Below are 18600 nucleotides of genomic sequence, written 5' to 3'. Positions count from 1 at the left end.
TTGCCGCAATACCGGGGTGTGATAAGGTGAAGCATATTGAAAATCTAGGGACCACTTACAATCGGACGTTGACTGTCTCTTGGCTAAGTTCAACCGTAACGGAGCTTGAAAGGCAGCTTTGCCGCAATACGAGAGTGTAATCAGGTGAAGCATATTGAAAATCTAGTGACCATTTCCAATCGGACGTTGACTGTCTCTTGGCCAAGTTCGACCGTAAAGGAGCTTGAAAGGCAGCTTTGCCGCAATACGAGAGTGTAATGAGGTGAAGCATATTGAAAATCTGATGGGGTCACTTTCAATCGGACATTGACTGTATTTGTTTTGGGGAAGTTCGAATATTTCGAATAGTAAAATTCCAGTGCGAATCGAATCAAATAGCAAACACTATTCGAAAAATATTCGAAATTTCGTATATTCGCACACCCCTACTTGTATGCACAATTGCTCGAAATAACCACGTCGTTTTGCGATGAATCTGGTCTCTAAAGATAATGTTGGCTCTGACCTACACGTTTGAGTCGAAATTACGCCGGTATGACCTGAATTGAAGAAGGTAGAAACGCAAACATGTGCATAACCTAGCCCTAATTGTCCTATTTCAATCGGCGAGTACTGTACACTTCTCTGCCCTTGCTTCAGCCTAGTCACCTTGGAAAGGTCATTCAGGCAAGGCCTGAATGACCTTGAATCTGACAGATTTTTTAGTCATTCCTTTGGAATTGAGCACTGATATTTCACAGAATAAGAGTTGAATGATTCAAAATTATTTTACTTGTAAAATGCCAAAGGTGACAATTTTCGAAAAAAAATGTGATTCACTTTTCCAAGTAATCGTCGAATGGCTTCATTGAAAGAGCTTATTGCCTCACGAATCGACTGCTGTTAAAATTTTTAGAATCCGTCAAGTACGAGCGGAGTTACAGGGATTTGTTGCGCGCTTCAAGCTCTATTCTCTCCTTTCGTATCAGCAAGCGCGCTGAAAGCTATGCAGGGAGCGGGGCGACAAGGGGGCAAGGAGATGCGTTCCTTCATCAGCGCGCATCATTACCTTGAGCACTTTCTCGTCTTTTTTTTTTTCTTCAAATGCACGGGTACGTGGCGGCATCCTGCAGTGGCCACTGTAACTATGCAGCTCACGATGCTCAAACCGGCCAATAGACATGGACTTCGGGTTTACGGTGCGGTAATTTGGGTTTATGGCATCATTTGTCGAGAGAAGAGGGAACTATTTCTAGCCGACTGAGAATTAATCATAATTTCCAGGCAGCGTGCTGTGCTATTACATTACGTTTGTGTGTTCACAGGAGCCTAGACTTCCAGCATTTCTGACCATGCTGAAAAAGTGTTGCAGGGCCCCTTTAAAGGGACACTAAAGAGCAAAACGATTTTTCTCGTATTAGTAAACTATTCTTTCACGATACCAAAAACACCACGCTTGCTGCGAGAAGACGCTTAGTAAGCGACAAATAGCGCAAAAAGAAAATGTGGGTGGCAACGCCACCTTGAAGTTTCTGCACCATTCGCCGTGACGTCACATATTTTGAGGGCGCGTGCTAGGGCCTACGCAGTTCCTAAACAGTAAAAATGAAGGGCACTGTCCTCTGAAGGGTCCATAGAGTTAACATACCAAGTTTGAGGAAATTTTGTTGAAGCAATGCCGTCAAAATACGATAAATACACTTTGAAATCCGTGACGTCATGCTTGGAGATTTTGGCACGAAATTTAAAAATGAAACCTTGAACTTCATTTTCTCCTTTATTAATACACCTATGGTGGTGAAATTAACAACATTATAGTTCTCGAAGTATAATTTATCAATCTAAACCAATTCATTGTTTCTCTTTAGTGTCCCTTTAAAGAGAATAGACGCTCTGGAGTCCATGCAGCCGACTTGGTCGGCAACTTCAACTCATTGCTTCATTGCATTTCGTGACCACATGGGAAGTTTTCGTCAAACCCTCAACTTCATCTTGTTTTCCTTGTTTTTTCCTTGTTTTCCTTCATTCCTGCTTGTTTGCATGAGCGAAACCAATGCTTTAACCAGTTTTCTTTCTACGCGAACCTCATCTTTTTATTTAGGTGCCGCCCTGAATGCCCTCGTGGCACGACAGAACAGAAGCGGGATATCAGGCCTGGAGTTCTTTGGCGTGATGCCCTTGCTGAGCTTGGACAACATATTCCCAGTGAAGAAGAAGACTTTCAACAAGCGCACCAGTTCAGCACTGTGGGACTGAGGATCCCAGGGGTTTTTTATTCTCTTGGAATGGTGCAATGATGAACATTTTTCCAAAATGTGTCTGCACTGTTTTGCGGTCTCTTATTTGTCGTACTACTTTGCAAGGGTTACTCAAAATTTGAATTATTCTGACATTCGTGGAAACTTGAAATAGTCTACTGCGCAATGATTGTGTGCTCACTTGCATAGGTTGCTGTACGTGACTTGTATTTGCTTTTCTTGTGCAAGCCATCTAGACTCTTAGATGGAGCCAATAGTGAAAAGTTAACCTGCTGCCAGTTTTAGCCACCTATTTTGTTATTTTTTAAAATAAGGTTTCTTCCTTTTTTTACGACACTATTCCAGTATTTCTTAACTGTCGCCTCTGGTAGACAGTACAAATTAATCTCTCTGCATCTGCACCCAGCAAGACAGCAGTTACATGCAACTGAAATCCCACTGTTCAATTAACCTTCAAAAAGTCCCGCTAAGTATTGTTATAAACGCATGTACCACAACAACACATTCCATACTAGTAATGTAGTGCTCACATTTGGTAGCAGATTGAAGTCATGTATCTCGGAATAATTAAATTGCCTCAGTTTTGAGATAGCCACCTTTAATTTGTAGCACAAAATCTTTGGGAAGTGCAGGACAAAACTAAAAGAATGCCATTGCGTTTCATGACAGACGTTCTAGCCAGATATATGGAAATTACCTTTATGCTTGTTTCACATACTGTGATTTGCCCATTACTTTGTGTGCAACTACTGCAGAATGTGGATTTGGAATTCAGGCTTGGGGAAAATTACGGAAACAAGGCAGCGGAGTGTAATGTGCATTCCAATGTGCCGGCATCTTTCTGTACTCTTTCCTTGCAGAGTTGCAGTTGCCGTGTGGGAGGTCGCTCAAAGGAGCATATGAAACAAACCTCTCATAGCATCGTCTGCATACTTTGAATCGCAGACTTAGCACGTGAAATAGTTTGGCCCGTCACTTACGCACCGATATGTGTTCCAAAGCGATTAATTGAAACGTTGGCGCATATTTGTTTGTCGGCGATGCCATTATGCTTTGCGATTTTTTGAAGAGGCAATGTTCGTCTCTTCATCGATTTCGCCAGAAGCAATGTTCTTGGTCGACTGCAACTCCTGAAGAGGTTGATTTGCATTATGTGCTGAAAAAAGTGGCGCAGTCAGGCATCATTATGATGGTCGTATGCGGCATGAAATCCCTTTCATTATATCTGATAATCTGTCGTATCCATGTTCATCTGTATAGAGTTTTTCCAAGATTTTTCTTTTTAATTGCAGATGTCACAGTATCATTTGTATTAGTATCTTTTTCTTGTTTTCTGTTGTTTTATTTAAATACGTAGAGTTTTTGGCTTACAAAACTCACCCCAAATTACTTTTGCATGCACTTTCATGCTAACTTGTCATTGTACATACATAATCTCATGTTGTGTTCCTCTTTGTTGCTTTGTATGTGCACTTAGATTCTGTCCCAGCGAACTTTACAACAACAGTGTTTGCTGTTTTACTCTCATTGCAAAGCGCCTTTTGTAGCTTCGTACTCTTTTATTCTGGACAAAAAAGATTGCATTGAAAGCAGTGATCCATGGAAAAAAGTATTGCCGCGAGTCTCTGTGTATGCTTTTTTTCTTTTATTTCTTTCTGTCCAGGCAGTAGGCATAAACGTGCGCTTTTATATCTGGTAGTGAGAGTTCACGTGGATTAAGCCTTTGTGAAACCTCTACGGTTATGTTTTGAAGTCTGTTCTTAAATATGATGTGCTAATCGCGACTTTGTACACTAAGCTATTTATAACCCCATAGTGAAAGGAGGCTGCAAGTCCTTTATTAACTTTTTTTATTTTTTTTTTTTATTGCACGTTGTGCTCTTTACATTGTGCTGTTATATTTTTACAACATTTTGCCTGACCAATGTGCACCATTGACTGCTGTTAGCACAAGTTCCTTGGAACTGTCAGTTGTTCACGTCACTCATTGTACAAATTGAAGTGACGGTTCAGGGAGTATAAACGCAACTTTGGGTTTCTGAATGCAGTGCAGTTGGCCAATACTAAATTAAAAGGCCATCCGTACTGTTTGCTTTGCTCTTCTAAATACTAGGTGGAAAACTCTTTTGGCATATGAGGAAACGCTAAGAGGAGGCCAGGTAAGGTCGTAGATAAGGATGAAGAGGGCGAGGCAGGATACACGAGTTCAGTCTTGCAACTTCTTTTATTTTGAAAGCAGCACACAGAAGCTCATACGTATCGTTTGAAATAATGGAGACTCGAGAAAGTTGGCTGCACACACAACTACATTAGGTGCCAGCTTAGGAAAGCGTTTTGCTGTAGTTGCTGTATATAGTGTTGCAACTTCAATAAAATGTGTGGGACCAAAGAAGGTGAGGAAGGCAGGGGGAACACACTCCCCACTTCTAATGTAGGACGCTGCATCCACCCATCCCTTTGGCGTTGCGTAGAAGTTGCCTGGACCACATTTCTGTCTCCATCCTACTGAGCACTGCAGTATTTCCAAGCACAGCACAAAGTGTGAGCTCTTTGTAGTGTGCATGCATTTGCTGTCTCACTGCTGTACAATGACTGGAAAAATAAATGAAACATAGGCGTGGGAAGGTTGTTTTGTGTACGTATTTGTAAATCTGTGTGTGGCTAACTTATCTCATTTGCAGCACAGTTCCTGAACAGCTGAGTCATGATTTCAGTGTTTACGTTAGTGACAGGATGCGTAGTGATCTGGAGAAAACAGGAGATGGAGAAGAGTGCCTTTCCTTAGATGCTGTTTTCTTGTCTCATCATTTTCTTCACGTCATTTTGTATCTTGGGGGTTTGAAGTGCCAAAGGATTTGCAAATTTTTCTAATTTTGCCCAAGCTATTGGAGCATTGCTGCTTCTGCATATTATTTAATGTGCCCTCACACTTGGCAAATCAGGGGCCGAATTCAGAGAGCTTTTATTTTAACAGCGAAGCTGTTTAAGGTGGCCGCTAGTCCAAGAGCCATGAACAGAAAATGATTATCGTGAACCGGCATGCGCTCTCTTCGTCCTCTTCTTCATCGTTGTAGTCTCCATCTTCTGCTTCGCTCCCAGTGCATGTGCGTCGATTTCTCCAGTGGTGCGAGATGCAATAACTCTGATGGGCAAGACGAGTACAGAGAGAGAGATAAAGATAGAAAAAGGAAAAACTTCTGGGGAAAAAATTTTTTCGCGTGACGAGATTCAAACTCTCGTAGCCCTGATACGAAGGCGAGTGGCCTAACTACTCGGCTTTCCAGGCATTCTAGCAGAGCATACCGTAGCCTTTTATTGTATATTATAGCAAGGGGGTGGGAAAGAAAAGTGGTGAGGTTGAGGAAGAGGGGATAGAGAGCATAGCGTTGCTTTAATAGATAGAAATAGAATGAAAGGCAGGAAGAGAAAGGAGAGAAAAAGAATCAAAGAAAGAGAAAGCGAGAAATAGAGAAAGAAAGGGAATAAATATAGAAAGTCTGAGAGAGAGAAAGAAATAGAAGTAAACAGAGAAGAAATGGACCAAAGGCAGGCCTACAACGGCCTGCCCTTGGTCCCCGACTTTCCGAGGGTACGATGGGGGGTAAACAGCTCTTGGAATGCAACATCGGTGGTCTTCGGCTGCCATTATCGTCAAAAACTTGCATGGCCATAACCCTGCACTTCAAACAACAGGACAGATCCGACTGAGGAAAGGTATGGGGCAGACTTGGCGCCCCCCTCAGATGATTAGGGGGGCAGTCCTGCCCCGATCGTGCGCATGCCATGATCTTGTTGTCTTTATCAGAACCAGGAGTTCCAAAATTTCTCAAGGGTGGATGATAGGCCACATATCAACTGGTATTTTTTTTTTTTCAATGCAGTAAAGGGAACAAGTTAAGGTGTAAAAAGATATGCATTCACAAATTATGCACCCAGATGGTTTTAAGAAACTTGTTTCTTCAACATGTCCCTTAATAAAAAAAAAGTGCTCCCTGACTTTTCTGCTGCTGTTATCTAAGAAAGGGCAGTTGTGTGGCTCTCCTGCATCATCAATGTCCCTTTTTTTTTTTTGCATCATAGAGACTGTTCATGAGCTATCAGAATTTCTATTATAGATTTTCAATTGTGATAGTTCACTTTAACGCCTGGTATGCTGAAGTTTTGTACATTGAAGACCGTTGGTGTTCCTCCATTTTCAGGTACTGCAGTGTGCCCTTAGGTCCCACAGCCCTTGTGTTCACCAGTCAACCATAGGACCATAGCATACATATATTGCTTTATTTTTTTTCCATGGTGATTTGATGCGAAAACATTTCTGATCACTTTTCAGGCATGTTGCACATGCTTGTATAACAAAAAATGATCTTCTCGGTCGATTACTTTTTATGGACCGCATTTTATGCGCGCCACCAGTTGCCTCTGAAGATTTGTTTATATTTCGATGACCTCTCGAAGTCGGACAGCACGTTTCTGAACGGCGTTCTTTGTTCTGTTTATCATTATAGACGTCACGCGTTCCACGTGGTATCCTTAAAGACTGCGATACGTATGTATATGTCCAGAAAAACAAAAATGCGGGTTTTGCTGTTAGCAGGCCCGAGGCATGATGGCAGTTTGGCGTCCGAGCCATGGGGCGTCGCTACCGTCGAAACGATTGCAGCGAACCTGGTACGGGCGGGGATTGAAGGCCTCAGTAAGCCTAATTAAAATAAAATAACGCGGCCACGGTAGTACACAGTAGTAAATAAAAACGTGCTTCTGCATTAAACTATAACCAGCCACGTGTATTACAAGGCAAAGTTTTAAAGAAGTTTTGTAAACATGACTGTGCGTGGCTCCGCTAGGTACCGCCGCCATCACGCCTGCGGTGCCCATGGTAGCTTGTAATGAGGAAAACAACCAGGGGGACTCTTTGACAGGTAGTATAGCGAAAAAACAGAGAAAAGGTAAAAGAAGGGAGAAGGCGCGTGTTGCAATTAGTTACATTAACATGCAGGGTGGCAGAAAAAAAGGCAAAATGGTTGGAGATTGAGGGACAGGTAAACAAGGAACAGATAGGTGTTTATGCGGTTACAGAAACACACCTTAGAGACTTGGAAGAGCCACCACATATTGAAAATTATGTTTGGGAAGGATGTAACAGGATCACATCAGAAAGGAGAGGTGGGGGGGTTGGAATGCTAATTCATAGCAGAACAAAATGGGAGAGAGTGAAACAAACGTGTTGCACATGTGGGTTTCGGGCACAGTAGGTGGAAAGAAAACGTGGCTAGGTGTAGCTTACTTGTGGACAGGCAATAACTGCAGAGAAAAGAATCTGGAGATAGTGAAATGCATAAGCACCGATATTAAAGAATTTGGTCATGATGCCGAGATAATCCTTCTAGGGGACATGAACGCTCACATTCATGACCTTGACGGACATTCAGACACCAATGGCAAGTTATTGCTAGATCTCTGCGAGCAACATAGTCTTGAGATAGTTAACGTGGGGCCTAAGTGTGAGGGGCAGATCACGTGGGAAGTCAGAAACAGGCAATCGAGCATTGATTACTGTCTCATGACAGAAGGAATATATGACAAACTTAGAGAGATGAGAATAGACGAAGAAGGCATTAACAGCTTGGGTAGTGATCATAAACGCATAATATTACAAATGGGATATAAAACTGAAAATAAGAACATAGAATCAAAGTTTGGCAGCTCGTATCTAAATGACAAACAAATAACAAATATAGCCGCAAGAGTCGAGGAAAAAGTAGACGAACTACCAGGCAAGACTGGAAGTATAGTGAGCTGCTACATGTAATCACGAAAGAAATGGAAATAGAGAAGAAAACCATTTGTTGGAAAGGAAAGAAAAAGCCAAAAAGTTGGTGGAACAAAGAAATCCGGGAAGCGATCGAGATGCGACGTCAGGCATCACGGGAGCACAGACAGGCAAAAAAGGAGAAGCGGCCACAGGACGAAGTCAACCAAATATGGGAAATATATTTAGAGCAAAAATCCATTGTGCAGAAATTAGTCGAGGCAAAATTAAAGGTGAAAGTGAACGCTGGATGACAGAGATTCGCGAAAAGAAGAAGGCCGCGCCTAGGATTTTTGGAGCCACCTAAAAGCGCTGGGTAGGAAGTCTGTCACAATGCAACAACATATGGTAGATGAAGGAGGAAATAAATTGGAAGGATATGAAGCGCTAGGTTACATCCGAAAGATAACAGCCGATTCGTTTAAAAAGGTCCCCCAGGGGATTCCCCGGTGAGTAAAAGTACGCAAAGGAGTGCAACCGAAGAAGATGTAGTACTAGAGAATTTCAATTGGAAGAAGGCCGAAGGAAAAATTCCTAAGCGCACTACTCCGGGCTTAGATGGGGTTCCCGTCAGCCTCATTAACGAACTCGGACATAACACTAAAGAAGCACTGCTGAAAGCCGTAGAAAAGTGCTTACAGGAGAGGGAAATACCAGACAGCTGGAGAAAAAGTAGAATGAACTTAATCTATAAAGGCAAGGGAGAAAAGGATAACATTCGCTCGTATAGACCGCTAACAATTACATCGGTGCTATACAGGTTGGCGATGCAGGCAGTAAAATTAAAAATAGAAGCGTGGGTAGAACAAAATGATATTTTGGGAGAACTTCAGAATGGATTTCGAATCGACAGGCGGTTAGACGATAATCTGTTTGTTCTTACCCAGTGTATAGAAATATCTAAAATAGAAAACAGGCCCTTATACGTAGCTTATCTAGATATCACCGGGGCGTATGACAACGTTAATCAGGAAATTTTGTGGGATATATTGAAGGAAGTGGGCATAGGTGACGACTGTGTACAGCTTTTGAGGGAAATATACCGAGGAAATACAGTTTGTATAGAATGGGAAGGAATAAGTAGCAAGGACAGCGTTGAAATTAGCAAGGGGCTGAGACAGGGATGCCCTTTGTCCCCGCTGTTATTCATGCTGTACATGGCGAGGATGGAAAAAGCGCTAGAAGGTAGCAACATTGGATTTAATTTGTCACACAAACAGGTCGGAGCGATGGTTGAGCAGAAGCTTCCAGGTCTATTTTATGCTGATGATATTGTCTTATTTGCGGACAGTCAAGATGATATACAGCGACTGGCAGATATATGCGGAAGGGAGTGTGAGGCTCTAGGACTAGGATTTAGTGCAACAAAATGTGGATTGATGGTATTCAATGATCACGGAGACCATACGGTATTAATACAGGGCCAAAAAATACCGAGGGTAAGCGAGTACAAGTACCTCGGAGTATGGGTAAATGAGGGGGATAGATATATGGAGGTACAAGAGAAAGCATCGGTAGCAAAGGGAAAGAGGAATGCTGCAATTATGAAGCACAGAGCTTTATGGGGATACAATAGGTACGAGGTGCTTCGAGGGCTGTGGAAGGGTGTGATGGTTCCGGGGCTTACATTTGGGAACTCAGTGGTGTGCATGAAGTCAGAGGTGCAATCAGGAATGGATGTAAATCAAAGGACGGTGGGCCGCCTCGCGTTGGGCGCTCACGGGAAGACGACAAATGAGGCGGTAAAGGGTGATATGGGATGGACAGGCTTTGAAGTGAGGGAAGCGCAGAGCAAAATGAGATTCGAAGAGAGGCTGAGGAAAATGAAGGAGAGTAGATGGGCAGAGAAGGTTTTCAGGTATTTGTATAGAAAAAGCGTTGACACGCAGTGGAGAAAAAGAACTAGGAGGCTCACCAGTAAATATACGGCTGGCAGTGCGGGCGATATGGCAACAAGGAGCATTAAGCGGAAGGTCAGAGAGGCGGAGAGGACTTATTGGATGACAGCGATGGAAAAGAAGCCGGCTCTGAGTAACTACCGAAAAGGAAAAAAACGAAATAAGGAGGGAAAGGTTTTATGATAATTCAAGGGGAAGCGCTTTACTGTTTGAAGCAAGGTCGGGCTGCCTTAGAACGCGTAGTTATAAAGCGAGATTCAGTAACGAAGAAGAACAATGTACATGCTGCGGGGGAACTAAGGAAACGATGGAACATGTACTGATTGAATGTGGCGATATTCACCCAGGTATACGTGTGGGCACGAGTCTACATGAAGCCTTGGGTTTTAGGGACAACAATGGAAAGCTGAACACGTCCGCGATAGAAATAAGTAAGAGACGGTTAGAGTATTGGTGGCAGAAAAGTAGAGATAAAGAACAAAAATAAATAATGGGGGAAAAATAAGGTCATTCTGCCTTAAGAGGCAGAGAGATGGACCGTGAATTTATATTTTTTGGTATAATAACATAGATTTAATCAATGTAGATAAGGTATTTGGCCAACATGAAACAAAGAAGGTTTTTTTTTTTTTTTTTTTTCTTCGAGCCTGGTGGCAGACATGTCACCGCCCCGTTTTAAAGGGGACGCTCATAGCATCCATCCATCCATCCATCGCTAAAGTAGCCTGCGCAGCGCACAAGCAGACGTCGCGCAAGCAAGCACGAGAGCGCATAGAAACGCAAACTTTACCACCGCAGCGAGGAGCAGCGATGTCGCACCTTTATTGCGGCGTGAAGTGGTGCGATTCCTCGGGGAATGAAGGCGAACACTTCTTCAGAATCCCTGCTGACCACAGGTATTTATACTTTCACTATTATATATTTCCCAAGATGTTCGCAAAGTTTTGATTTGACTGTCGTTGACCGTTATGATTTGAAACTGCTGAATGAACAGCGAGTTTTCTTGCTGCCATTCGTTGCTGCAGCTATCTGTTTGAGAAATGGTTACGATAATAAGTTAAAATTAGTGGGCGGGCTGCAGTTTGTGGCTCGACGCGCGTCACCTCTCAAAAGCGGAGCTGTTCGCTAGTTATGGTTGCTCACGTTAGTATATATGTGCGTGCCTCACTGCCTGACGTTACCTCTACTATCTCATGAAATCTAACCAATTCGGATTACCGTGTCATGCAACCGTGTCTTCAGGGTGTTTTGTTACGTGTTACTTTAACTTATGCGTGCTAGTAACATTAACGGAGTGGGATAGTTGTTGTGCTCGCTGCAGCTGTTTTTTTAAGCGCTTTAATGCGTGCGTATACATCATGTCCGTGTAGTTTATGGGTGGTGCTCGCAGCCGACGAAAGTATCGCTCGCAAAGTTATTACGGAGGCCCCAGTAGCGAACTCGGGACACTGTCCTCAGATTCGAATGTGTGCTGCGGTGTTGCACAAGTGAAAACCACCGCGTTCCTCATCTGTGTGTCTGTTTACACACCGACCGCCTGCTCGGATTTTTGTCGCCGTAAATTGTCCGCATTCCTTCCCTTCGGCGTACCTTGCCGCGCTGCTCGACGGGGGACCTTGAACCAAGCGTGATACCCACCTGCCCCTTTTCGCTCTCGGGAAGCTACCGGAAACAGTTTCGCTTATCTCTTTACTCCCTCGTGATGCTTCCAACGGGCGAAGGCATGGCCAAGCTCGGTTTTGGATGTTCATGAAACAGGCCGCGCTTATCGCGCGGGGCCACTTTTTTTTTCCCCTCTCTAATCTGGACCCATCCCCACCGTCACCCTTTCACTTTTCTGTATTTTTTTTTTCAATGCGCTGTTTGCGCTTAGCGTTTACACACCATAATTCCTTATAAGCTTTCAATATCGTTTCGACTCGCAAAAGCAGTGGAAAAACAAGAACTCGATCGAGTTGTGTTTCATATATCAAGTTTTAATTCAGAGAATATTGTCGGGATATATGTAATTATCTGTAATTATAATTTAGTGGAGATTAAAAGCAAGCACATTTATTAAGCTTAGTGCCATGCCTTTAAAAGCTTGCAAGTGTATTTACTCTACCAGCTGTTTTTTCACCGTAGCGTGACTAAGTTCGAGTACTTTAATTGCAGACAACCAGTTTACTGCAAGCGAGTTGCCGTCCCTGCTGCTGAGACTGCCCCCCTAGTGTGGAAGGTAGGTGTACCGAACAAGGATCTGTTTCACCTTTCTGCTTGGAATGAAAGGGTACAGAATATTTGGTTGGTGGTGCCACTGTAATACTGCACGAATAGCTTGCAAAAAATAAAAACAAAGAGCGGTACTATTTTGTATTCTACACCTGCACACTCGAGCAGATTGTTCTCTGAAATTAGAACAGTAGGTAGAAATGCCACAGCTGTTTTTCAATTACCAGTGCTATGAGAACAATTGCTGTACGTAAACCTTAAATGCAGGAAATGTACTCTAGGGGAAAAAAAATGTTTGCTTGCACTCATAGAGTATCATTTTGCATATGCAATTTCCAACCCCCCCCCCTCCTTTGGCAGGTTTTGTGGGAGTCTGTATGTTTCTGCGCGCTTTCCAGTAAGAATGTCTGAGTGCACTGTTTACATGGTATGGATGAACTGATAGCATGCTGCACAAACGCAAAATGAAGAAACAGGGAGGTAGAGCAGCGAAAATGGCTTTTGGCATCTCACAGTATAAATAGTTTGTACTCTGTCCTGTTTCCGTCCTTACTCCTCTAGTGTTTGTGGAGGTCGGTATGAGTTCACAACAAACCAACCTCCCTGCAAGAAAACTTTGTTGCGTGGTATAGATATCTTTTCTTTTTCTACATCAGTGCATAGACTCAGTGCTTTCTTTGTTGAGCTCATTCCATAGAGACGAAAACACTGAGTAGTTTTCCTCAGGCACATGTGAAAATTGCTCCATAAGTCTGTTGCTCAGTATTCACACGTGCAATGCAAAGTGAGGGTATTAAAATACCTGCTTGCCAGCCTTTTATAGCATATTTATTTCTTTTTCAACAGCCGCTTCGCCAAGCACAACCACAAGAAGGCCCACACCACCGTCGCAGGTTTCACCAAGTGATGGTAAGTGCAAAAAGTGAGAGAGAGAATTATTGCAAAGTACACATCCTGCATCTGCATAAGGAAGCATGGACCAGTAGTCTTGATGTTTTCCTAGTAGATATGGACACCTAAGTGTAATATTGTCACGACCTATAGTGTTGACAAAACCATACATATAGTTCAGGGCCTGCAACCCGTGATTTGGTTCACGCAATTATTTATATTTCAAATATAAGGTGGGTGCAGTTGGACCTACATAGTTCACACTGAAAATTGTGCTGTCCGATTTGTTGTGATGAGTGTAGCTCTGCGAGATACGCCAGCGGAATATGATGCACAATCAAGGTGTGCATTCATGTAAATGTGGCTTATGCAGCCCAGATAGCTATTTATGAGATGAATAATTCAAAATCCTCCACTTTGTAAATGTCATTGCCTCTGTTCAGCATTTCATGAAATGTTCATTTTTGCAATGCTTTGTGATATTTCCTTAATCATGGATGATTCTTTGAAGATAAAATGCTTGGAATGTATAAATCAATTATGATTCCTGTCTCAGTCGCAGAATACACATTGCTTCCAATGAAAAATGGCATGGCAGCACATAGTGGTCCGTATATTAGTAGCCCTGTGATTGCGCCCTGATAGCTTAATCGTGATTTTTTTTTTCTCTACAAGACTGATGAAAGCCTATACCTTCGCATTCTTCCATGTCTTTTTTTTTCAGCTGAGCCTAGTCCGAGCGGCCTCCAATTTTCCAAGGAGGGCAGCAGCGCGGAGCAGATGCAAGAAACGCCAAGAAAGTGGGCGAAGAAAACGCAGCTCTGTGCACACCCTTCGCACCAAAAAGAAGCTGCTAACACTTCACTCACGAAGTGAAAGGTACCGCAAGGCAGTCGGTCAGATGAAAAAAAGGGACGAGGCGAGGCGAGTAACGCAGCAGGAGGTTTTAAACAAGCTTGAACTGGATTTGTCAAAGGACCTTTTTTGAACTGCTTAAAGCACGAATCAGGCTTGGTACATTCCCCCAAAAAAAAAAAACATTGGTCCAAATGGATGAAACAATTCACTCTCAATTCACGCTTCCTCAGAGAAATGCTTCACTTGCCACATGTGCGGACACCCAGGTGCTGGCTGGCAGACATCCCAATGACACCTGGTATCATTCCAGGTGCCATGGATGCAATAGAATCAATCATTAAAGCTTGGCCTCTGCAAGACAAAGCATGCTGTCTTTTATTCGATTAAATAGCCTTGAAAAGACATTTGATGTACGATCAATCAAAAGATATAGTGATTGGCTACACATATGATGGAAACACAAGGACTTCTCGTGTGGCAAATGCAGCCATTCTAATGGCTGTGTCTGGCATATGGAGAATTTGGATGCAGCCAGTAGCCTTTGCAGTGTCCCGCAATGCAACGTCAGCTCTTGCAATGCACAAGCTGCTATTAGATGTAATTATGCAGCTTGAAAAAAAAAGGTCTTTTGGTAAAAGTGGTCATCTATGATCAAGGGTCAAACAATGTCAGCCTGTCAAGAATGCTGATCCATTCTCTTCATGAACCATGTTTTACTGTCAACAACTGCAAACTATACTTCATGTTTGACATCCCACACCTGATAAAATGCACGCGGAATAATTTGAGAAAACACAAGCTCACGATTGGCTCCGAGGTTGTTGACTGGGCGTACATTGAAACCTTTTACAAAAATACTCGCAATCACGCCTCTACACACCAACTGAACATCTAAAAAAGAAAGATTGCTAAGGAAGCTCAAAGAGCAACATATCTACAAGATGCCCTTTGCTGACACACGGCCGCTGGATAAAAAGTGCGCTTTTTCATCCAGCGGCCGTGGCTGACATAAGAGTGAAGTATGCCACACAAGTATTCAGTGAATCTGTCTCTGTGGCACTCCCCACTCTCATTGCCATTCAAGAGCTTCCTCTTGATGCTAAATTTACAGCTCTGTTCACAGAAAGAATGGATAAGATTTTTGACAGCCAGAACAGTTCGACCCCAAAAAATCAGGATGATAAGTTGCGGTATGCAATGATTGATGGGTCGGAACACCGTGCTTCCCTTGAGTCATGCATCAGTTGGATTGCCCAATGGCACTTTGGTAGTCCTCGGGACAAGCAGCCGCGCACTGTTAAAGGTTGGCAGATTAGAATCAAAGCCTTGTTGTTGCTGTGGACTGGTTTAAAAGAGGACTTTGATTTCACTCATCTTTTCACACGTTGATTGCAGCAAGATCCCCTAGAAAACTTTTTTGGAATCATTTGTCAAAAACATGGCTGCAATGAGACACCAAATGTGTACCAATTCGTGGCGGCTCTAAAACATATTTGGATTGGCAAGCTCTTCAAGCTTTCTCAAGGAAACTGTGAGGTGACAACAATTGCTTTCCTCAACAACTTGGAGAGTGCATCTGCATTGTTGTCAACTATAGCAGCACACCAACCACAAGCCACAGCACGCAGCAGGCCTCTGATTCATCTGATCATGTCGCTGGTACTCTTGTGAACAGCTTTCTTGAACTGAGGACTAGTGAGTGCATATGTGAGAGAACACTCCTTGAAGTGGATGGAGGCTCTCTCCATGGACGACACCAATTCTTTGCACTACTCAAGGAAAGTGGTGTACCCGAGAAACTCCTCGGTTCCATTGCAGTAACCTCTGATCGTGTCTGAATTACATAAAGGAATTAGATTCGGCCTTCAGACATGAAATCAACTATTGTGCACATTTTTCCAATGTGTGCAAAAATCTGGTGGAAAGGATGCCAATCCGGCAAGCTATTTTCTGTTCAGTTGGCTGCACTGAGAAATTTCTTAATATTCTGCCGCACAGGCTACATTGCACAATTACATTTGTAAACAAAAACACACGAGAAACAAAGTCAAGGCACAGTGCTTCTGCCAGCAATAACGTAAAGTAGCGGCTAAATTTATCCTGTGCCTTTCTAGAACATGATTATGTAAATTGGATTTCCAGTGCAGCCTTCTGCACCTATTTCCTATCCATTTTTTAGATGTGTTGCACTATTTCTTTTTTATGTGTATATGTACGTATTTTTATGTATATATGTATATTTTATGTGGGTATATATTTATATATGTGTATTTATAATTCTGCTGTGGTTGTATGTAATGCATTGACTACTTTTGCTCCTGCTGCGTTACTTTTGTATTATACAAGTTTAACCGACTAACTTTTTTTTGAAGCCTTGTGTGCCCCTATCAGCATGAGTATTACAACCAGAGGTTCTGGATTGCTTTAGTATTGGGAAATGCCAACACTTCCCAAAATGCACTGGAAAACCTGCTCGTTCTGCTTTCTTTCTGTTTGCTTGACATGGTTTGGAAGGCAATCAAACATCCAGCCTCCCAAAAAATGCCAAAATTTAGTAATACTGACGACTCATTTTACACTGAAGCAGTCTTTACAAACAGTAACAGTGTGATTAATTCACAATGAACGTTGCAAAAATAGGTTGATTAATAAAAAATGTGGAGGTTTTATGTCCAAAACATGATACGAATATGAGGCATGCAGTAGTGGAGCACTTCAAATATTTTGAGCACCTGGCGTTTTTTTAACGTGCACCTAAATCTAGGCAGATGGGCCTCAAGCGTATTGCATCCATTGATATGCAGCCGGGATTCAATCCCACTACGTTCGGGCCAGCAGTTGAGCACCGTAACCACTAGACCACTGTGACGGGCCACGAAGGTTGAAGCATGCATGAATTCAGGTGCTCGCCAAGTCCAAAAGATTTTCAGCACCCAGGGGCTCTGTCACTTTTCAATTACAAACCTCTGGTCATGACTGTTGTGCCACTGCAAAGAACTGATGGTGTCAGCTATTCACAGGCATAAAAGATACATTGATGAAGTGCTCAGCTCTGTGAGGATTCCAGAGGGGTTTGTGCAGAAGCTGCGACTCGGTTGACATGCATGTTAGTTTGAAATAGAAGCATGCATCCATACTCACTGAAACTATTCACAACGTACTGTTTGTGTAGAGCAACTGTGTTTCTTGTTAACTAAACTCTGCAAACTCCGACATTCCACTTCCTGAACCACGAATGACAAGCGATGCAGTTCTAGTTAATGACACATTATGATGAAACTGTGCAGCGTTCCCCATCTGCAATTTAAGTACTGCTCAGAAAATCTTCTGACATTGTGATGGATCCAACATGATACCTGGTAGAAAAATAATAGGGAAGCTGCGTTCAACTTTGCACTTTACTCTATTTATTTCTTTGATAAGATGCTTATCTTCGTGTATATTTCATGTTACCTTGAGTATTTCGCACCACTTCCAACTTGACTAATGACCTGTGATCATTCCTGTTGTTCACCAGTCACAACCACAATGTTTCCACAAATTTCAAAGGTCACCTCTGCAACTGAGTCTAGACCATTCTTCGTTGCGTTTTTCTCCCTTTATTACTTGAAAATTAAAGCATCGCGTGTCTTGTTCACATCACGTGAGCTTGCCTGCAACACATTTACCTGGAGGAAAACATGATCAGGGATAGCTGAGCCAAACGGTAGATTTGTCTCACTGCTTTTACAAAATAATATGCTGTAGCACTGCAGCATATTATGACATTGATCTACTTATGCTCCATGGGTTCGTCTACATGAGCCAAAGGCTATGACTGTTAGGTGCACTTTCTGTGTACATATATGCAAAAGTATGTGTGTGTGTGTATGTGCAAAAGGGAGTGACACAACGCAGGGCAATAAAAAAAAAAGTACAGGAAAGGGTGTTTTTCCTATACCCCTTGTTTCTTCGGCTGCGTTGCGTCATATCTTTTGCACAGTATGCACCAACCATTCGAACAACTTGTTTGTTATGATATATTTCAATGCGCGGGATTGTTTTCGCTTCATGCTGCTAGTCATAATCTGTACAACTCGTATGTGTACACTTATTTACGCTGATGTAGCACTTTATATGCTTACCCTGCTTATGTGATTGTATTATGCTGTATTATGCGTTTTCGTATCCTATTATATATTGTACGCGTGCTCGATGTACGCATTCCTGTATTCAGGTTTTTACCACAGCAGTTATTTCGAATCTTTTTCGTTTCTTTTTGTTATTGTTACCGATATTATAGCCCAAATATTGCCTAAACGTGCAGCAATTTACGTTTCCTTCAATAAAATGTCATGTGAAGAAAGTTATATGCGCTTTTTGCTTCTCGAGCGAGCGCCGAAAGCGCTGCTATGCAGCTGCGACGGCGCCGCTCGCACCATTCGCCATGCTACCACAGAGGCTACAACGAAGCAGAAAAAACAACTACACACATTACGTACGTACATCGGCAATAAAGAGAGAAGACAGTGCAGTAGCAATTAGTGCGCAAACGCTCGAACCGACGTCGCGGCCGCGGGGCCGGCGGCACCACGAGCGAGGAAGCGACCGCGAACGGGCGCGGCCATATTGGATTTTTTCCTTTCGGATTGGCTCGCCTCCAGCAGAAATCCAAAATCCATCAATCCCCGCCGCTCCCAGGAACCGCCACCGTCGC

The 18600-nt window shown here is 42.9% G+C and overlaps 1 protein-coding gene across 1 annotated transcript in view; it reads left to right on the top strand.

Moving 5' to 3' along the window:
- The window catches only part of LOC119386225 (inner centromere protein), a 37439-nt gene extending 32574 nt beyond the window's left edge, over nt 1-4865 (top strand). The window contains exon 14 of the mRNA XM_037653558.2: nt 2081-4865. Coding sequence (XP_037509486.1) covers nt 2081-2235 — 155 coding nt within the window. The 3' untranslated portion in view covers nt 2236-4865. The remainder of the gene's footprint in view (nt 1-2080) is intronic.
- The last annotated feature ends 13735 nt before the right edge of the window (nt 4866-18600 follow it).

Source organism: Rhipicephalus sanguineus, chromosome 3, assembly GCF_013339695.2.
Source record: "Rhipicephalus sanguineus isolate Rsan-2018 chromosome 3, BIME_Rsan_1.4, whole genome shotgun sequence".
NCBI lineage: Eukaryota > Metazoa > Arthropoda > Arachnida > Ixodida > Ixodidae > Rhipicephalus > Rhipicephalus sanguineus.
The sequence above is the reverse complement of the archived record's forward strand: the minus strand, read 5'-3'. Positions and strand labels throughout refer to the sequence as shown.